This window comes from Miniopterus natalensis, chromosome 7 (genome assembly GCF_054644295.1).
Source record: "Miniopterus natalensis isolate mMinNat1 chromosome 7, mMinNat1.hap1, whole genome shotgun sequence".
NCBI classification, from domain to species: Eukaryota; Metazoa; Chordata; class Mammalia; order Chiroptera; family Miniopteridae; genus Miniopterus; species Miniopterus natalensis.
The window spans coordinates 69,341,752-69,363,497 of record NC_142087.1 but is presented as its reverse complement, the minus strand read 5'-3'; the positions used below and the strand labels follow the sequence as shown (position 1 = coordinate 69,363,497).

General features: G+C 44.3%; 1 protein-coding gene across 1 annotated transcript in view; it reads left to right on the top strand.

Annotated features, from left to right (window-relative positions):
• The window catches only part of CCBE1 (collagen and calcium binding EGF domains 1), a 181,569-nt gene that overhangs the window by 130,306 nt on the left and 29,517 nt on the right, over positions 1–21,746 (top strand). The window contains exon 3 of the mRNA XM_087819137.1: positions 20,572–20,624. Within this exon, the coding sequence (XP_087675263.1) occupies positions 20,572–20,624 (53 nt within the window). The remainder of the gene's footprint in view (positions 1–20,571; positions 20,625–21,746) is intronic.

Here is a 21,746-nt window from a genome sequence, read left to right as displayed (position 1 = left end):
GATGTGCTGCATGTGACCTTGACAAGGTCTGAGTCGCACAGAGAGGGAGTGCTGTGAAGGTCAAGGGAAGGAAGTCACTTTCTGCTTGGCTCCAAGAACCAGGGACCAAGTCAAATAGGAAGAAGAAATCGAGTGAACCTTGAAGTGTGGGCAGTGGTTGGCTAAGTTCTAGTTCATGTGGGGAAGGCAGGAAGACATCAAAGTCTCCCACAGGTTAGCTTCGTTTGAGAGTAGTTGCCATGGAGTCTGCCTAGCCCCAAGGCACAAGACGTCCATCTAAGGCACACCCACTTCAATATGCTGGTCAACTTAATCCAGGCACCAGATCTTGATTTAAACAAGTGAGAACAGTAGGTCAACCAGACTCATCAAATCATCAAGAAAATTGCACTTGGGCTAAGAAAGAAAAAGGTAGACATTCCAGGCCCAGCTACTACTCTGACCTTTACTGAGGAAAATAGTTTTTTGAGTGGAATAAATCTAAAGTAAAAGGTCAAGGAACCATGTTTTTAGCTAGAATTTTTAAATCTAATTTCTTATGGTTATTCCAGAAATAAGTAAAATCTGTAAAACTATAGCGTAGGAATTGTTAAGATTGTTCAGAATGTGACCCCATGCATAGATAGGCAGTTGTGAAAAATTCAGTGATCTTTGCTAATCTTATCCACCTTTGAGATTCTGTTCATTTGGTCAGCGAGTCAGCTATGTAACCTATGAGCACGTTCCTTCTGCCAGATCCCAGAGAAATGACAAAGGGGAACAAGGCAGCCTCCTGCCTCCTAGGAGCTCACATCTTGAAAGATAAAGATGAACAAATGAGACTGCAGGAGGAAATAGAATGTTTTACTGAAGGGATCTCCTGAGCTGGGCATTTGACCTGTCTGGATCACGGTGGGGAATGACAGAGAAAAGACTGAGAGGGTGGAATGGGGTCGCTTGTGCTTTGCTGAGGGTTAGACTTGACTTACAGGCAGTGGGAGCCAAGAGATATATTAGGATAATGAAGTAGATATACTTTAAAATATTTGCACTTGATGGGATGAGGGGAAGATTGGAAGCAGGAAGATGAAGAGGCGATAAAAATGGTAAGGGTGAGAGATTCTAAAATCTGCACTAAGATAGGCGACAAGGAAGGAGAAGAGAGGTGGATTCTAGAAACACTGGTGAGGTTGTGTAGTAGAGTGACTAGGAAGCCTAGAGTCAGAAGGTTTGGGAACAGGTTCCAGCCCTGTCACTGAGCAGCTGAGTGACCTGGGCAAGTTGTTTAATCTCTCTGGACCAGTCTCCTGATCTGTAAAGTAAGGATATCTTTCCATGGTACTATAGTACAGGGTGCTCAGGTGACAGGGCGCATAATATGCGCTCATTAAACACTAGCTGTTGTTGCTGCTGCTCCTGGTACTCTTACACCCAGGCACCCTGACCTCCAGCTGGGTTATTGTCTCCAAATCACCCTTTCACAGCAGGTGGAGGGGGAACATTTGATTTCCATTGGGGTAGTTCTCATTGCTCACCCCTCGGCCACCAACTGCACCCACAATACTGTAGGCTGTGTCATACGCACATCACAGGCCGGTCCTTCAAGGGAACAGGCACAAAGCCACCCCAAGAACAACAGTTCACAACACTTGTCTTGCTGACAGTGAGCCAGGAGCCTGTCTTCACACGTGAGAGATGGTCTTTCCTCCACTTGCATTTGCAGGTCACCTTTGCTTGGCCCCTGTTCAGTTTTAAGGGGATTTATTAAGCACCGGTGATATAGAATGTTAAGTGTCCTTTGATGGGAGAGAGAGCTCAAAACTGGAAGGCATTCAGCGGACTAGGTCCCTGCCAGGGAGTCAGGGCTGTTTGCGTTCAGCAGCCTAGCAACAGAACCACCCCCAGCCACAGCCACGCAGAGCAGTGGCCTCGCAGCTCCGCTCCAGCCTGGCTTTCATTTCTGAAATGGAATTTATGGCCTGGTATCTAGTGTGCTTTGTTTTTCCCTTTTTTTTTTTTTTTTTTTAAGTAAAGTGGATCCGCAAAGCCAAGTCGTGTAAGCTTGAGAATTGCAAGGGCTCGGAGCTGGGCTCAGGTTCCCCAGGCGAGTGTCGGGGCTGCCCTCTGGCTCACCTTTGTTTAGATAAATAATTGAGAGTGTGCCATTTACAAGGCTGGGGCGCACAAAGGAATCTGGCTGCAGGCTCTTTAATTGAAAGCAGCAGATAACCAACAACACAGCCTGTTCCTCCCTCGGGATGTTAACATGGGGAAATTTATTTTCTTTGGAATCCGTGTTCTCGGGTTGCCCAAACCAGAGGATGACACACATACAACTTTTACCTTACAAACAAAGCAAAGTGAGCTCCCTCTCCCACTGGGGGAGTGTTTAGATTTTCAAGCGAGGATACAGCTACTCAGCAAACTTTCGATGAGCGCTAACTATGGGCAAGGCCGATGCTAAGGGCAGTGCAACACCAGGCTGGGGTCTTGCCCTGAGGAGCACCCAGTGGGGTGGGGAAAGGACATAGTGAAATTCTAGGGCATTCTAGGTTCTCAGTCCTGGCTGATGTCTCAAAATACTGATTCTCTGGTTCTAGCCCCAGAGGTACTGATTTAATTGCTTCAAGGCTGGGCCTGGACATAAATATGTTTCATCTTTTATTATTAAACAGTTCTCCAGTAGATGTCTAGCATGCAGCCAGGATTAAGAACCACTGTTTCTTTTGGTTTGGTTTTTTCTAGATATCCTGAGATGGGCACAGATAGTGAGAATGTGGACGTTCAGAGAAGATGGAAATCCCTCCCTGGGGGGTGGGAATTCTGAGAAGGCTTCTAAGAGGAGGAAGTTGGGCTGAACCTCTGAAGAGTAGGTTAGATGTGTTTGGGGTCAGGCAGGGGCTATTCACACTTTATTCAAAAAGTCGAGACTTGAGGGGTTTGCTCCACACCTCAGTGGGTTTTCTAGTAATTCCGAAGGGTTTTTTAGCAATTCAGAAACCCTCTCACGTCAACCTGGCACTCACTCAGAATGCTAACTGCCCATAACCCTCACCTGTGTCTTAGGAAGGAGGAGCTGGCTTTACCCACCTTTGTGTCCTAATCTAGTAACCATGTGTCCAGAGCTCCCCACCTGGAGCCAGGGGATGGAAGGACAGATGCTGTCCCCAGGGAGGAGAAAGCAGCCCGGCACACGGTGCAATCAGACTGATGATACAGCTGAGTGGCCCTGGCACTCCTGGCCTCAGAAGTGGGCTCTGCTGGTGGTGGAGTGAGGACTTCCACATCTGCATTTTTTTAATTTTTATTTTTGCATTCAGATCTTCTTAATCAGCAAGTGTTCAGAGCCAGACACTGTCTGGCCCTCAGTTTCCTCGCCTGTAAAATGGGGATAGTCACAGACTGTCTTGTTCCTTGGGATGATTCACTGAAACTGTGGAAGGGGCAGTTTCTTGCCTTGTGACTCACTGTGAGACCCCATGGGAAGAAGCACAGGAACAGTCTCTGGGGAAAGGGTAGCAGGTCCTGGGTATGTGATTTCTCCTTGGCGTGTCACTTGTGCTGGAGGGCAGGATGCACCAGGCTGGGCACAGAGAGAGCAATAACTGCTCCCACTGCTCTGCGGTTTCCACCACCACTGCCTTCCAGCGTGAGGCCTGCTTCCAGGTTTACCAGTCGGTGGGGCTAGGCGAGCCGCCTCATGAGGAAGGTGGGATGGACATCGAAGGGCATCGTTGGCAGTTTGCTGGATGAAGCCAGCACCTGCTGGGAGGCTTCTCCTAGAAGGATGCTCAGGACACCATGGCCGACCAGAGTTACGGTCTCTGTCAGCAGAAAAAAAGCCAAGCCAAAGGGAAGTCACAGAGCCGGGACGTGCTGGACCTTCTGAAGGTCCCCGCTGCTGTCAGAGCTGCCTTCTCTGTCAGAAATGGAGAAAGGGTGGGGGAAGGTGTTGCTATTGTTGGTTGTCTCCCAGAGTGAATCACAGGTGAGAAAACAGCACTACAGGGGTCTCCCCGAATCTCTGGGAAAGTGTTGTGCTTGAGGTCCAGCTGGTCAGCATATAGCCCGTCAGCACAACTGTGGAGCAGGACCGTGCTCAAGCTGCTGCTGTTGGGGTGGCCTGGAGCCAAGGATGGTCTGGGTGGTTGTTAGGATTGTCCTGTTCTACTCTGGGAGTTATTTCTTGACTCAGGGAAGCCCTGGCTGGGGCTAAACCCTACCTTGTAGACCTTGGCCATCTAGAAGTGGACCCTAATTTCATAACATATACCCCTCAATAGATTTATTCACAGCTGTCCAAGGCCCCCAGAGCTCCAGTCCTTGGGAAGATACTGGACCAGAGGGAGTCCCCTAGAGTGACTGTGGTTCCTTGGGAAGGGCCTGTCTCGTCTACACCCGTACCCCACCACCATCCCCCTTTCTAGCCCCCCACACAAACACACTTCAGCCCCTGGAGAAGTTCCACATGAAAAGCCGGCTGCAAGTGCCCTTTATTAGACTTCAGAGAGCAACCTCCACTCCGTCTCACCACAGAAGCATCACTCCCACCACAGTATCTGGGTTCTGTCCTTCATTATAGTGCCTGGAATTCCATCAGAGTCACTCCTCTGAGTCCAACGCCATCCTTTGTATAGTGATGCTCTAAATAGTGGTCTCTTCTTAAGGTGCCCAGTTCTCCTGGTGGACCCTTGCTTGACTGTCCCCTAGAAATAAATGAAAGGAATCCTCTGTCACTAGAACTTCTAGCAGTGCTTTGGGATGTCTGAGGAAAGGATACTGAAGCCACTATGGCAGGGTTCCAAGGTTACGTATCACACTTAATCCCATGACACTATTTGCTCTCTATCTTAAATGCCATACTTGGGATGGAGAAGAAAAACTGCTCTCTTCAGCTTCTGAGAGCCACTTGGCCTTAGTTTACATGAGGAGAACAGATGAGAAAGCATTTCAAAGATCTGGAAGAGGGGAGTCAGTTAATAATCTAACAGCAAGGAGTAATCTAAGTGCATGAAACAATGCATCTATTTATCAATCTGATCACTTCTCTCTAATGGAACCCACAGGGGGATTTCTTTTGGCTGGGGGTAAAGAACCAGACCCCAAGGAAAGCCATACAGAAGACAGAGAGCACCCAGGCACTGCCAGTGAATTAATTATGCGTTCACGTTGCCAGAGACACCAGAACTCCCGTGTTATTTAAAGCAAGCTCAGGTTATAAAACACATTTTCTTTTCTTTTTTATTGAATTTACTGGGGTGACATCGGTTAATAACATTATATAAGTTTCAACTGTACAGTTCTGTAATACATCTCTATATTGCATTGTGCGCTCACTATCTGAACTCTAGTCTCTTTACATCACCATATACTTGATTTCCTTCATTTCACCCTCTTCATCCTTCCCAGCCCCTTATGAGTGTGTTTGTTGCTTTGTTTTATATTGCACATATGAGTGAAATTATATGGTTCATGTCCTTTTCTGTCTGACTTACTCTACTTAGCATGATACTCTTAAGATCCATCCATGTTGTCGCAAATGGCAGTGTTTCATGCTTTTTTATGGCTGAGTAGTATTCCACTGTGTAAACATACCACTTCTTCTTTATCCGGTCATCCATTGAAGGACGCTTTAGGTTGTTTCCATGTCTTGGCTACTGAGAAAAATGCTTCAGTGAACATAGGGCTACATATATCTTTACAAATTAATGTTTTCAAATTTTGGGGTTAGATACCCAGAGGAGAGATTGCTGGGCCATATGAAAGCTCTAGTCTTTTTTTTTTTTTTTTTTTAATATATCTTTGTTGATTTCAGAGAGAGGAAAGCAGAAGGAGAGAGAGGGATAGAAACATCAATGATGAGAGAGTCATTGATCGGCTGCAACCCACAACCTGGGCATGTGCCCTGACCGGGAATCGAACCCCGATTGCCTGGATCCCAGGTCAATGCTCAACCGCTGAGCCATGCCCGGCCGGGCTGGAAGCTCTAATCTTAATTTTGAGGGGAGCCCCTCCATACTGTTTTCCATAGTGACTGCCCCAATTTACAGTCCCACCAGTAGTGAATGAAGGTTCTTTTTTGGTTCACAAACTCTCCAACACTTATTTCTTGTCTTATTAAAAATAGCAGTTCTAACAGGTTGTGAGGTGGCATCTCATGGTGGGTTTGATTTGCATTTCCCTTATAGCTAGTGTTCTCACTCTTCAGCTTGTTTTGCTCTGCCTGATACAATTAATTTCTTGTTTAAGCTCAAGCTCTAACTCTTTTTCAAGGTTATCAGTAAATAATTCACCAATGCCAAGAATACCTGGGCATTCAACTGTTATTGACAGGATCCAATTCTCAGCATAGTAAGGGCTGTGTCTATAGGTTAATAAAAACATTTATGTTTAACCATCCATGAGTGACTTCTGTTCATGAGACAGAAATTTGTGCTTTTGATAAAACACAGCAATCGTGGAAGCCCTACCTGTGATGAGCTCCCCAAATCAAAAGCCTCTTATACTATTATTGTAGCTTTTATATGTTACCAGGATAACTAGAAAAGAACATGATCTCAGTTGCAAAGAACAGAAATGCCACTTGTATCTCAAGAGTAAAGGGAGTTGTGCTTAAGATGCCTGGGCTTAGAATGGAGGAGCTGTCAGGAAACAGGGTGGCCCTGGGAGTACCTCCTCCCTCATCTTCCTCACAGAGTCCCTGCTTGTGTCAGGGGTCTGGCCAATGCCTAGTTTCCTCCCCCAAATGAAGGTTTCAGCTCATATGGTGTCTCCAGAGGTTTCTCAACTGCTGGAGCCTCAACTGTTCTGGCACAACTAGCTACCTACTCATTGGGCATTTGTTAGTGTGGACCCCTGGACAAGAGTGTGTAATTGGTGCAGCTCACAGTTTTGTCCTGGGAGAGGTGGCTAGATTGGCAACCCTGGCTTCAGGTGCCCTTCCAGTCTTCTCAACCTAGATGGACATCATACAAAGTAGGACCATCCAGGCTACCCAATCAGGAGCAACTGCGGCTGAGCAGTTTTCCTTAGGATATCTCCGGTTCAGGGGATGCCTGGGTATTAGAAGTTCTAGCTAATAAGGCACTGATGTCTGTCACCATGTAACAAAAATCAAAGAGTGCTTTATCTCTAACAACAAGATAACCAACACCTCTTCATGCTCTTCTCTGTCTGGATAATCTTATCCACTCTGTGAGATGCAAGTCCCACTTTGTAAAGAATTCCTAGACCATGCCCTCTGGGCCTGTTTATCCTTCAGTAATTTTTGAAGGACCGAGTGCCTTTTGACATCGTTGAGTATTTTATTATTTTCAAAGGTTGCATTGTGGTTGAATACTTATGTTCTGTGTCCTCAGTGATTTTATAAACTCTTTTTATCTTATGATTCTTTGTATTTCCCAAGGCATTTATCAGTCATTTGCTCAGGGTCATCATTCAGTTATTTGTTGATTCGATGTAAGTTAATGTACTGTTTAATCTTCAGGCATTCCAGCATTTCATCATAATTCTTATAAACTCATTTACTATATACTTTTGAAGAGGAAAAAGGGGGTCAAATATATGCCAAGGGAAGGAAAACAGACTTTGGGTGGTAAGCACACAGTAGAGGATACAGATGTTGTATTATAAAGTTGTACACCTGAAATTCATGTATGCTATTAATCAATGTTACCCCCAATAAATTTAATAAAATACATATATATACATTAACCCCTACATTGAAGGAGGGCAGGAGAAGAGAATAACAGTAACTACTGCTGCTGTTGCTACTGTGATCATTAGTAAAGTCTTTTTATTGGGCATTTGCTATACGAGAGGCACTATACCAATTGCTCATTTAATGTTCAAAATCACCCTAACAAAGTAAATGTTGATATTGCATTTTTCGGAAGAAGAAACTGAAATGTAAGTTTATATATAATTTACATCCATTCACCATACGAGTAGGTGGTAGAGGCAGGTTTTAAACTCAGGTCTGCCTGACATTGAAACAGTTGCCCATCCTGTGTGCCAGAAAACTCCACATTTTTATATTTATTAACAGTTTTGTTTCAGTCAGTCCTTCTAAATGCAGAGGCCTGTGTTGCCACTCAGCAAGGATCCACGATTAATGTCCTGGAACTACTTCTTAGCCTGGTATGGTGACCGAGTTGCCAAGCAGCCCCTGGATTCTGGTTCCAGCTACACCACTGAGCAGTCTTGGACAACTTGCCTAGACCACCCAAGTCTCCCTGAGTCTCCCAGCCACCATCACAAACAGCGGAGGGCATATTATTTATTCCAAATAGAGCTGAATATTTTCAGTTCCTAGAGGCGGAAGGTGGTAAAGGCAATCGATTTGTCATTATTTCATGCAAGAAACATTGCTGGGTTACACACTCCTTACAGTCTGGTCATTACTCTTGCCAGTCCCTAATTTCTCCTCCACCTTGTAACACAGAAAAGGAAAAGGGAAGGAAGGATGAGAGCCCACAGGAGGCCAGAAAAGATAAAACAACAGAAAGAGATAATAAAGCCGTAACCCTTATACTTGTAAATAGCGTCTTAGAAGTTCTTACAAAATGGATTCTTCCCAAAGAGAGCTCTGGCAAATCCCAATTCAGCTAAAATGTGTTGAGTATCTGTGACCTTTCAGACACTGACCTGGTGCTAGGATAACTAAGACCTGATTCCTGCCCTAAAGAGTTCACGGTGAGTTAGCAGAGACATGGTGGCATGTACAATCTGTGTGTGCTCCTGTGACCCATAAGATTTTCTGTAGAGCTACCTTTATCACAGAGCCCAAAACTATACCTTGTTGTCAGGAATCAGGCTTATTACTCTAAGGCATTCTCTTAAATTTTGCAAAAGGGAAAAAAATCATGATAAATGACATAAACCCCATAAGTAGACTCAATATAGAGATGTAGACAGCCTCTCCCTTCTAATAAAAATGGAGCTCCAGATATGAAGGAGCTTAAGTTCTTTTAAAAATGAGGATGCCTTGGATCAGGAGCCAACATTCATGCACCTTAGAAATCCTTGTTGAATTTGGCTGTTTATTGACTGACATGTGATAAACTCCTGAGAACCATCACTTGAGCAGATTTATCCAGAGGTCATTACCACCCACGAGCTGCAGGGCCGAGGAGAGCCAGGGCTGCTACATTGCTTCCCTGTGGCTGTCCTAAGGCACCTTGTGCACATGCCGTGTCCGAGAGCCCACCTGAGGTTCTCATTAACTTCCCATGTGTTTGTGAAACATTCTCAAGACATCTGCTCACTCACACCAGTGTCTGGAATGATCAGGGACTAATTTCTTCAAATAGCTCCTTCTAATTCATGTCTTTTAGCCCCCTCTGGGCATTGAGGTTGTGTCTTCTTTGACCTATATTTCTTTTTCTCTGATTAAAAAAAGTCAAGTGCAATATTTCATGTTATCATTAATAGTTTTGCACTAAGTGAATAATTAATTGGAACTAGAGAATTTTTTTGATCCACTTCAACGAAGTATAATTTACATCCGATAAAATGCACCAATTTTAATTATATAGTTCAGTTAGATTTGACCAAGTGCCTATATACACTTGAGTAACGGCCACCACAATGAAGATATAGAACATTTTCATCCCCCCAAGAGTCGGGGGGTTTTTAATTGGGGGAGGCCTTAAGGATCAGCCTCGTTCAAGGCCCTTTTTCCTGGAGCAGGAAGCATAGGCCCAGAGTACAACAGTTTGTTGGCTTCTTTGCTGTCACTTCTCTGACTAGTCCCCTCTATTTCTCTCTGGCTTTCTGACTCAGCCCAGTTGTTCCAGGAGGACATCTCCCCAAGACATGTCCTTGGCCCACGCCCTCCCTGGGTATTATGCTCAACTTCACCTGTCCCTCTGAGGACTGTCTCTAGCACACCTCCACCCCTGGCTCACCTTGGCTCACCCTTGAGCTGCCTAAGGCCTCAAACATGCTAAATGATAGATCCAAACCAATGTAATTAATACTTTCTAGTCATCCCAGAATTTGTACAATCAAAATCTTTTGTATTTAGCTCTTTCCCGGTTTTACCTGCATTCGTTAATGGTGATCTCGCCCTCCAGGCAGCGACACCAGGATAAATCTCTAGCCTTGCACTAGTTTTTTCCTATTCTCTACCTCCAGTGTGTTAGGAAATCCTATAGATTCTGCCTCCATAATCTCCTTAATATCTGTCCTCTTTCCATTCCCACTGCCCTGTTTTAGACCCGCTTAATGTCACACCTGAAATATTACATTCGCCTTTTTCATCGCTCTGTCTGCAGTCTTGTCTTTTCTGCCTCTCCTCTGGGCCTCGGACCTGCAGGTTAAACAAGGATCGGGCTTGGGAGGCACCTCCTAAAGGTTGTCTGAGGACACCCTGAACCGAGGACAGGGCAGTTTTCCCCAGAGGGAAGTTGAGATAGCAAGACAGAAGCTGGATTTGGGGCCCAGCTGGAGAGGCGAGACTGGTAGGTAGTGAGGGTAGGGCCCCCTTTACGGAGCCTGATACATTTTTCTGGGGCAGGACCTGCTCCAACGGGCCACAGTCTTCGCAGGCACTGATACTGAGTTAATACTCTTCCCTGTGTTTTGAAAGAACACATTATGCTTGTGTTAGGAGGCTTTTAATGCTCTCTTGTGTTATTTGTAGCTGTGTATATATATTTCTCCCACGTTGCCTTCAAGGACTAAATGCAAACCTTAATCATTTCCGTTTCTCCTATAATATCCAGTTCAGGGTAGGAGGTGGCCTCCGGAGTCCTGCAGCCTGGGACTAATTTGTCCAACTCAGCTACTAATTTGAACAAGTTACTTAAGTGTTCTGTGCTTCAGTTTTCCCATATGTAAAAAAGGGTGGTTATGAGAATTAATCTATGGAAAATGCTTGGCTTCCTGTATAAGTAAGCTCCCAATTAAGTGTGTGTCGAATTAAGTCAGACTTAATGCTTCCAGTTCTTAACTAATCTGAGTTAAGTTTTTACTTGATACTGCCTAATACAAATAGAAGATTCCTGCTCTCATCTGTAAATTATTTGCAGGTAGAAATCCCACTTTTGGTGTTGTATGAATTTCTCCCTCTGGGGACATAGACCTGAAATAATGTCAGTTGTATTTTGTTTTCCATAAGGGTTTTATGCATATCAGGAATGGGCTGTGTCACATCGTGACTAATTAACCTAAGAAAGAAAATCTCAGATTGGGTCCCCTCTGTCGTTACAAGTAAAACTCTCTAGTTTAAGACTGCCTCCTTTAATTCCCAAGTGACTGACCTGTGGGCAAAAACCTGAATCAGCAAATTGTATTTACATGTTCCTGAACTTCGATCTCTCTGGAAATGCCACATTGACACGGTGAAGTGTAGGCAAGGGGGCTGCGCACCAATGAAAGTCTGCCCACTGTGTGGAGAGAACTCCCTGTCAAAGCAGAGAGCTCTTCCACTTTGGATAACTTACAAAGAAGCTTCCAGACGTTTACGTTTCAAGGGTCAGTATTTCATAAGGCTCAAAGGGCCCCTCTCACAGTTGTTACTGGAGCACAATGAGAGGCCACATCTTCTCCGGGCCCCTTTTGGCTTATGAACCTTGCATTTCAGTAGCCTTTCTCCATGGATTCATTCCCATCCGTTATTTTAGCTTTGGGGGTGTATTAGGCTCCTGCAGCTGAAACCAAAAATAATAACTTAAACAAGATGGGAGTTCGTTTCTCTTACACAAAACTGTCAGGAGTCCTTAGCTCATGCGGCGATGGGCAGCATGGTGGCCCCAGCTCCTTGTATGTTCATCCACTCGTTGCTGAGGTATTGATTTCATTGTCCAGGGTGGCTCACCACTCCCACTCGGTCCCATTCCCACTCGCGGGAAGGTGAAAGGTGGAGGGCGTGTGCCCCTTCCACTTAGGGATGGCGCCTAGAAGTCACACACGTCACGGTCACTCACATCCCATTGGCCAGGCTTTACTCACAAGGCCATGCCTGGTGGGACAACAGGCTGGGAAAGGTTTCCTTTATTCTGGGTAGTCATGTACTCAGATATAATTTGGGTTTTCTTTTTTCTTTTTTTACTGAACAAAAAAAGAGAAGATAGATTTAGGAAGACCGCTGGCTATCTCTGCCACAGAAGTGACCTTTTGAAAAGGCAGCTGTTGTGGGTAATGTGGGGCTTCTACTATGGAAAACATTAGAGGACAGTATTTATAAAACAGCATTGTGGATTATTTGCCTTTAAACTCTGACTCCATCAGGAGGCTATTCTGTTCCACTTTGGCAGTGAGAAATTAATGTTTTCTGCTAGTTTTAAAATAGAGCATTTTCTGTTTACAAAGATAATGTCTGATAATTATAGAAAAACTTAGAAAATACAGGCAAGCAAAATGAAGGCAACTTAGATAGAGTCACGAGCAGAGAAGTGAGAGTTGAAATCCTGAGGCTCGATCCACCCTTTGAAGAAGGGAGGGGAGTAAGGTAACAGTGGCTGAGCTGTGGAGAAAGCCCCGAGTGGGAGGAGAAGGTGGAGGAACAGTCAGAAAACTTCCAGAAATGCCTTGGTAACCACCGTAGATGACTTTTGTTGCTCGGTTTATCGTGATTAATTCAATGCTTAAAGATATGATTTTCTTGATGAAGACCATTGCAGCATATTATTAATAACCATTCAGGTGAGTCTAGAATGCTTAGCAAGTTAAGGTTAGAATAAAAATAAGTCGATGATGAGGGCCTTGGGTCCCACAGTGTCACTGCACTGTCCACAGACAGCGACTCACAGAGTAAGATGCAGTTGACAGCCATCAGTGCTTCTGAAAATTAGCAACTGTGGGAAGAAAGGTGAGCAGAGATTTGTTGGTTTAAATGGGTCTCACAGATAGGGAAAATTGTTCCATTAAAATCCTCTCTCCAAGAAACCTCTATTTAACCAGTTATTTGAGGTGAAAAAAATAAGAACGAACATCCCTCCCAATGGTACACTAAATCCCTGAGGGCCATTTCTTAACAAATACCATATATTGGTTCCAGGTGACTTGGTCAAAAGCAGTTTGGTTGACACCTGGTTGGTCAGGCTGGTCCAAGATGTCACTGCGTGGTTTCTGGGTTGGCCAAGGAACCCTGTAGGCAGTGATGCTCCAACACGTGCTCGTGAGCATTACTCCATAAGCAGTGTTCAAAACCAGAGCTTCTGGAACGGTTGCCACGCCTGGCATTAGCAGTGTACCAAACACCCCCAAATCCCTGGAGATCCCTTTATTTTATTATTTCCTCTATTTTCTCTTATTGCAATCCATACCTGCTCATTCCAAAAAACCAGAAGAGACACAAAAAAGAACATGAGGAACACCTCATCCTGCTGACTCTACCCAACCTAATCTTTGTTTTTTAATGTAAAAATATCTCACTACCTATACATATATAAACATATATACGTAGATACAATTTTATATTTTTTACAAAGATTAATACCAAACGACTTTTTCCAATCTGTTATCATTTCTTTCTTATGTTTCAGAAGTGGTCAACTGTTCATCTAAAATTGGGAAAAGGCAGCCAGCAAGCAAGAGAATTGGGGTTGACCAGGTGGAAAACTCATTTCGGGGGCTCAGAGGAGGAGGGAAAATGTGGAGGGGAGGGCTGAGCGTCGGCAGTGGCCTAGCTGGGAGGAGGCGGTTCATCGGTCCCGGGTTCCTGTCCCCTCTGGACTCCGGCGGCCTCTGCGGAGGCCCTCGGCCCTGGGGGTCTGAGGAGCGCTGCGCCAGGGGGGCAGGGAGGCGCTGGCGGGGACGCACGCGGCCCGCAGCCCGCAGCCCGGGCTGTTGTCTGACCTGCCCGTGTGCCCCTGGGCCAGCTCTGGGTGAACAGGCAGCTATCCAGACATCTGCGTTTCATCACCGAGAACAGAGACCGCGCTGATCGGAGGGGGGTGGGAAATGCTTTAGGGCTTCGCTTCTCCTGCAAGATGACCCAATAAAATCATCTCCAAGCAGGTGTTAGCGTGGAAACAGATACGGCCCTCGTGCTGCTGAGTGCTGGCTGCTTCCCGCTTAGCCCAGCCCAGGGAAGGAGCCTGTGGCAGGCCCGCCGCTCCCTCCTCTGCAACACTGCAGGGTCCTTGGAGGTGGGGCCACAGTGGGGCCTCAGCAGGAAAACCAGCACATTTCTTTCTGTATTTTCTGATGGAGTGAATGTATGCCAGCACCGAAGCACTAAGGTCTATGGCCCTAACTCACTGAACCCTCACACTGAGCGGGTGCGGTGGGTGCTGTTTCTCTCCCATTTTACAGATGAGGAAATGAAGCTAGAGGAACTTGAAGTCGCTTATCGAAGGTCCCATAGCTGAAAGCAGCAGAGCCTGGATTCAAACCCAGGAGGTACATCTCCAAGGCCCAGGGCCCCAACCACCAGCTGTTCTGGCTTTGGGGTAGATGCAATATGAATGTTTGTTGAATGAATAGATTATGATCCCTCACAACCTTGCAGGGGCAAATACCTTCTGGTTGTTACCTTAGCTCCACCTGAGAATAACCTCACACACTTTTCCCCTCCTGTCATTCACACGGCTAAAGCCCAAGTGATACCATGACCAAAGCATTAGTAGCTAGAGGAACGACTTCAACAGAGTTTGTGTAGTAAAATATACACAACATAAAATTGACCATTTTAACCATTTTTAGGTATTTAGTTCAGTGACATTAAGTTCTTTCACCTTGCCATGCAATTACCATCTCCAGAACTTTTCCATCTTCCCAAATGAACACCCGGTACCCTCTGAACAAAAATCTCCCATTCCCCCTCTCCCGGCCTCTGGCAACGCCATTCTTTCTGTCTGTCAATTTGACTATTCTAGGTACCTCATGTAAGTGGAATAATCCAATATTTGTCCTTTTGTGTCTTTTCATTTAGCATAATGGTTTTAAGGTTTATCTATACCATAGCCTGTGTCAGGATTTCATTCCTTTTTAAATCTGCATAATATTCCGTTGTATGTATATAGCACATTTAGTTCATCCAGTCATCTGGATGATGGACATTTGGGTTGTCTCCACCTTTTAGCTTTTGTGAAAGACGCTGCTGTGAACCAATATCTGTTTAAGCCTACTTTCTATTCTTTTGGACATATACCCAGAAGGGGAATTGCTGCATCATGTGGTAACTCTGCTTAATTCTTTTAGGAACCACCATACTATTTCCATCATTTGATCTTCCTCAGTGATTGCACATATTAAAACAAGTTATACCTAATAGATTCCTTACAATTTTCTTAATATTGTCATTGATTTGGCAGTAACAAGCTTACACATAGATGGATACATGGGTAGGTTTGTTTGGTTTTTATTTTACTGATTACTGTAGTAAACATATTCCATTTGCTGGGGGGTAGGGTTTTTGCACTTTCTGGTTTAAAGGCTGGAACCAAGCATGCCTAGATGGCAGGTGGGTCGTTTTATTGGGTTCTGTTCTCAGGGCTTCTAGTGTAAAAGGAATCCTAGTAATTCACAGAAAGTCATGCAAAGCTCTAAAAGTTTTGGAAAGCAAGAAGATTAAAAGGAAGAGAGAAAAGACTCCTCACTCTAAGGAACTTTACAAAGAAATTCAAGACCACTTTTAGATCCTCGGGCCTTTGCTAATAGTCCCAAGGGATTCATGTTCTGTGACCTACCTGGCAAAAGTTTCTCGTGGACCCTCTTCTCAGGCATGCCACAGCGTGGTTGGAATGGTGAACACAAATTAGGCTAATTGGGCTCTACAGATTTTTAGTCTCATCTGTCTTCTTTTGGGACTGACTAGTTGATGATGGAAGGAAGCCATCATGTTTGCCTTTAGAGGCCAGCACCAGGAGGGCTTCATTGTTTTGGACTGAGCTATTACATTGAAGGCGTTCTTTAAAAACATCTGGAACTGTGTGTGACAAGGTTCCACTCAGCTCCCTGGCTTAGAGTCCCGGTCTTGAGCTTCTCGGGTACAGTTTTCATAAATATATACCTTCTGCCTCTCGCAGGAGTGGGAAAAGAGTATCATTAGGCTAACTGCTGGGGTTAGGGAGGGCTGGAAGTCCAGCTTCTCACCCAACTTTCAGCTCATCTTGCTCTCTCCTGGCCTCCACTGTCTTCTATGCCTGGTGTGTCCAGTTCTGAAGCCTTGCTCCATGGACTTAGGCTTGAAGTTATTCCACTCTGCAAAATCACTTCCCCCCCTTTCATCCACTGGCCATGTTCAGAGTTAGAGTCCTCCTGAATCCACGGGGTATGAACTTGCGTTTTCATCTCATGTTCTCGTTATTTGGGGTTAACCTGTGGCAGAAGACAAAAATATGGCTTTTTCATCATCTTGAAATCAGAGGTTTCTCTCCCTCCCCTCCAGCAGAAGAGATGAGATCTGCCATTGAATAAGAAGTGGAAGAAAGAGAAGAGTCTTAAGATGAAAGCCTCTGGGTAGAGTGGCTTTTGTTGTTTCCTTGCTGTGTTCATAAAGCTGCAGCTAGTATTCTATTTGTAAATGGACCACAGCTTTTTAAATCACTCATTTATTGCTTGGGGCAGTGGGCACACACTGCAGTATGCAGATGATTATTTATTGAGTTGTACACTTGAAACCTGTACCCTAAAAAATTCAATAAAAAAGAAAGCAAACATAAATAAGTGATAAAGCTCCTTTTAAAGAAAAGAAAAGCCCTGGCCACTGTGGCTCAGTTGGTTGAGAGTCATCCTGTGCACCAAACGGTTTCAGGTTCGATTCCCCATCAGGGCACTTACTTAGGATCCCCGGTCAGGGTGAGTACAGGAGGCAACCAATCAATGTTTCTCTCTCTCTCTCTCTCAAATCAATAAACATATCCTTGGGCAAGGATAAAAAAAGAAAGCTACAGCTAGAACACTATTCTAACCCGAAAACAGGCCCTGTGCTAACCACCTTTATTATCTGAAATCAGTGTGATAATTCTGTAAAGCAAATATCATTATTCATGTTTTATCCATGAGGAATCTGAAGCTCAGCAAGTTTCGGAAATAAGCCCAGGGCCACATCCTGAGCTCTTCTAATGGCAGAGCCAGACTGAAGCCAGATTTGCTTGACCCTAAAGCCATTGCTTCACCTACTGCACGTAGCTTGGCACCAAGAACTCTCAAAAGCGCAGTTCTCTCCTTTTTCCAAAAAAATCTGATATATCTGGTGCATGTCTAGGCAGTTCTGGAAAGGAAATCTCAAGTAAATCTTAGGAAAATTTGCTGTTGCCTTGGAGCAAGTGGTGAAATATTTCTTGCCTACTAACTCGCTTGACCTTTCCAAGTCCCTTCGAGTCCTCTAATCCTGCAGGCAGTTATTTTTTACAAATTCTTTTCTAGAATCCGATAACTTACAGCAGACAGTCGGATGCCGGTATCTCTGTTATCTCCATTGCCTTGATTTTGTTTTTCCTTCCAAAAGCTCACACACACATTGGTTGATGGTCTATATTTCGGGCTGCACTGTTTTTATTTATGATTTTTTTTATGTGTGTTACTACTCCGAGGCCCCCAGGGGGAACCTCCACAGACTTTCTTGATTACCAGATGTCGCCCTTTCTATGTAACAACCATCTAATCACCACTTCCTTGTGCCAAGAAATGAGAAAAGCATTTGCGTTTGGAAAACCAAGCTGCGCCACGTGAAGCATATTAAGAAGGATGCCCCCCCCCTCGCCCCTCCAATCCACAAGAGCTTTCCCCAGCTTAGTTTGTTTTGCTTAAAGATAAAAACCACACAGCCGTGCTTGTAGTTAGGCTAACGAGCGCTTGCGCAACCAGGAGGAGATGTCACATGGGCAGTCTCAGCTTCATTAAACACAAATCATGTTCTAAGGGGCCTTTGAACCAGTATAATAGGTAGCTAGTGTTTGTTTTAATGCTTCGGAATATTTCATTGTTTATTTTAAATGGTGATTTATGATGAGTGTTTAACATGCAAAATAATGCTGTATCCCAGAAAGGAATTCTAGGGGAGACAGGAGGGTGCGGAGGCGTCTCAAACCTCCTCTCGAGCAGAGACATGGTATTAGTTATGCAGTTAAAGAGCAGCTGAGGGGAAGGTCACTGTTAGCTGAGCAGGTATTTCAATGAATCGTGTCCATCCTGAAGCTCAGATTTGTGTCTGCCGGAGCCCCATGGCCTTTTGAAAATATATCAAATCACTGCATTCTCATTTAATTTCAGAAAAAGGCAAAGGACAGGTTACTTTGGACTCCACTGTGTGGACAATCCCAAGCCTTTGAAATGCTCAAAAAGGTCAGAACACCCAAGTTTAATGTCTTAGATGTGGGAAGAGAGATTGTAAGGATTGCATCCATTTGCATGAACTTGAAAATGCCATCGAACATCTCCGAGGCGACACCTTGGATGCACCATTTATGTAGAAACAGCCAAATAGAACCATATGTTGAAATGTGATGTTATCCTTGAGACGTGAGTATCAAAAACACATGTTTCTCCCCTCCACCCAACTTTCTCATGAATCACTCGAGTTTCAGACCATGCAGTGCACTGCCTTTCCTCGTATAGTTTTCCGTCGGACAGCCTCGTGTAATACGGTAAGCAATAACCGTAAAATTGTAACGAATGCTCAATTAAGCCAGTTTTCTTCTTGGCTGTTAGGAGCTTGGTCTTTCTTAAACCACGGAAAACTAGGCAGAGTTTAAGTTTCATGAAATATAAAGGTAGATCCTCTACCTCTGTTAGAAGTAGTAATTATCATAAATTTATACCCCATGGGCTTCTTTTGTCACTTAAAATTATAATTTAGCTGGAGATGGTGGGAAATTATATCTAATGGGAGAACTCTGGACATTATCACACACTTTTCATACCATTACATTTTATTTATATATGAAGAAATATATAAATACGTAAAATATGCTGAAGAAAGATTCAAAATAATCTATATTGATTGGACAAGTACAGGTAGGCAAATGTGTCCTTTGCAGGGCAGGGGGCCCTTAGCTATTTCACTCAAGTCGGCTTCGGGAGCGCCCCAGACGCCGCTGTGTTTTCTGTGGAAGCCCAGCCTTACGCTTTTGAAGGAAGATTACCCATCGCAGCTGGGGCTTCACCTGAGATGTGTTGCGGGAGGAAGGAGGCGGGGTAGCTGCACCTGATCGGGCCTCAGAACGTCTCTGGCCAGAGGTGATGTTTACAAGTTGTATACATTTTTCATAAATTTTATGTAAAGCTTATAAGTGATGGATTGAATAAAATTTTTATATGTTTTAAGCGATTTATGAAAAGATTGCTGGAGTTTCTCTTTCCCCTCGCAGGTGGTAATCCACCTAGCAGACCAATCCACAAGAATTGATTTGACCAATAGTATAGCTAGAGTATATTAATTTGCAAAAGTAGAAAATGATGCTGTTAAATTATTTTTTACTACAATGTGTTGGAAAAAAGACATCTGAGTGTATCAAACTATTCTTCAGTGGGAGGCCTTGTCTAACCCAGTTGAAGGTTCTGACCATTTCACAAAGGTAGGCACTTCCCACCTTTGATTATCTCTAATGATAATAATAATAATTACCCTGTGCCCAGCCAGCATGGCTCAGTGGTTGAGCGTCAGCCTATGAACCAGGAGATCACGGTTTGATTCCCGGTCAGGACCCAGGCCTGGGTTGTGGGCTTGATCCCCAGTAGGGGGAGTACAGGAGGCAACTGATCAATGACTCTCTCTCATTATTGATGTTTCTATCTCTCTCTCCCTCTCCATTCCTCTCTCTGAAATCAATAAAAAGATATTAAAATAATAATAAATAATAATTACCCTGTGTTGGCCCCTTGTTCAAAATTTCACCTCTCCTCCTAAGTCTGCCTGCCTTGATCTACTCTCCAGAACTCTCATGGAGTTGATTGACTCGGTTTTGTCCAGAGTGTATAGTTGTCATCTGCAGAGGCTGGTCTGTTAGGAGCACACATCTCCTACTAGAGCTGGAGTCTTCCCAGTGCAGATTTTCATTTGGAACTTACAGCACTATTTCTCTACCTCAGGCAGAGGTGTAAGACTTGGATGTTTATGTTAGTAATTGCCTGATTGCTGGTTTTCAACCTTAGCTAATTTAGTTCCCTTTCAGTACTTTACATGGTACAGGCATAAAAAAAGCACTCCAGTGGGAGTTAGAATGCTTGGGTTCCAGTCCCAGTCTTATAATTAGCAATCATTATGCTGGAATTACCCAGTGATGATTATACTTAGCTAATTGTTATTATAATTAGAAAGTCATGTGAATCTTTGGTGTATAGGATGAGGGGCCAGGTCTGCCTCAGAGGCTCTTTTCAGACTTATATCCTGCAAACCTGTAATTATCTAATACAAGTTTCTTGAAACCTCTGAGTTAATTTACTTCATAGGATTAAAAGGATTAATTTCCTATGTTATATGGTAAGAAGGACATTTTGCTATTAGATGTGGTCATGTGTTATTGATGATATTTTTCCTTTTTATCTCAAATTTCCTTTAAAATAACTCACCCTGACTTTCTTTATGCCTCAGTTTTTCCTGGGCACAAGTTATTTCATTCAAACTCAATAATTGAAAAGAATTCTATTTTTATCTAAAATATCCCATCTAAAATGCATTTTTGTTTGTTTGTCTCTTAGGAAAAAGTGCTGCAAAGGGTACAAGTTTGTTCTTGGACAATGCATTCCAGAAGGTATGTAATATAAAAGATCATGTCTTCTCACCTCACTCATGACTAATCATCCGATGTCTATAAAGTTCAGATGTACCTGGAATGTATGTGTGTTACTGTTAAACTTGAAGCCCCTTCACAGGACCATCAGCAAGCCCTGTGTGCAGCTCAGCCCTGAAGAGACAGAGGCCCATTCCTCAAGGCCCCCACCCTCCAGCTGAGCAGACAGTGTCTGGACAGTGAAGAAGCAGAGAAACCTGGGTTTTCCTCCTGGTTCCATGTTACCTTAGTCCATTCCGACGGCCGTAACAAAAATACCACAGACAGGTGGCTTAAATAGCAAACATTTATGTCTCACAGTTTGAAAGTCTGGGAAGTCTGAGATCCAGGTGCTGGGAGAGTCAGTATCTGTGGGAGCTTCATGCTTCATACACAGCCACCTTCTTGCTATGTCCTCATGTGGCAGAAAGGGCAAGGGAGCTGTCTGGGGTCATTGATAAGGTCATTAATGCCATTCATGAAGGCTGCACCCTCATGACCTAATGGCCTCCCAAAGCCCCACCTGATACCGTCACATGGGAAGAAGATTTCACCATACGGATTTCAGAAGGACCCACAACATTCCATAGCACACATGTTACTAGCTATGACCTTGGGCAAGTTACTTTCTAAACCTTAGTTTTTGCAGGACAGTATTAGTACTTGACTCATATGGTTGTTTTAAGAATATCACCACATGTAAAGTACTTGGAACGGAGGCTGGCTCTTCCCAAGTCTTGGTAAATGTAATTACTGTTGCTGTTGTTACTAATAATAACTGAAATATGTGCGATAGAGGCCAGCAGTGCAGCAGGCGTGCAGCAGGGGCATGTAGCACAGAGGACCAGGGTGGTCAGAGGTGGTTGCTAGAAGCAGGGAGACTCGAGCTAGGCTATCAAGGAAGGCTGCCCAGGACCTAGACGAGGAGGAGGAGGGAGGCTGCAAAGGGTTCCAGCACTGACGCAGGAAAGACGAAGAACCATTTGAAGAGCGTGAGGTTAGCCTGCCAGGGCTGGGGACGGGGGAGTGAGTGAAGTGAAATGGTTTTCTTCACTGTTGCCCAAGAAGCCAGGTGTCTGAGCCCAGCCAAGCTAATTCATGTTG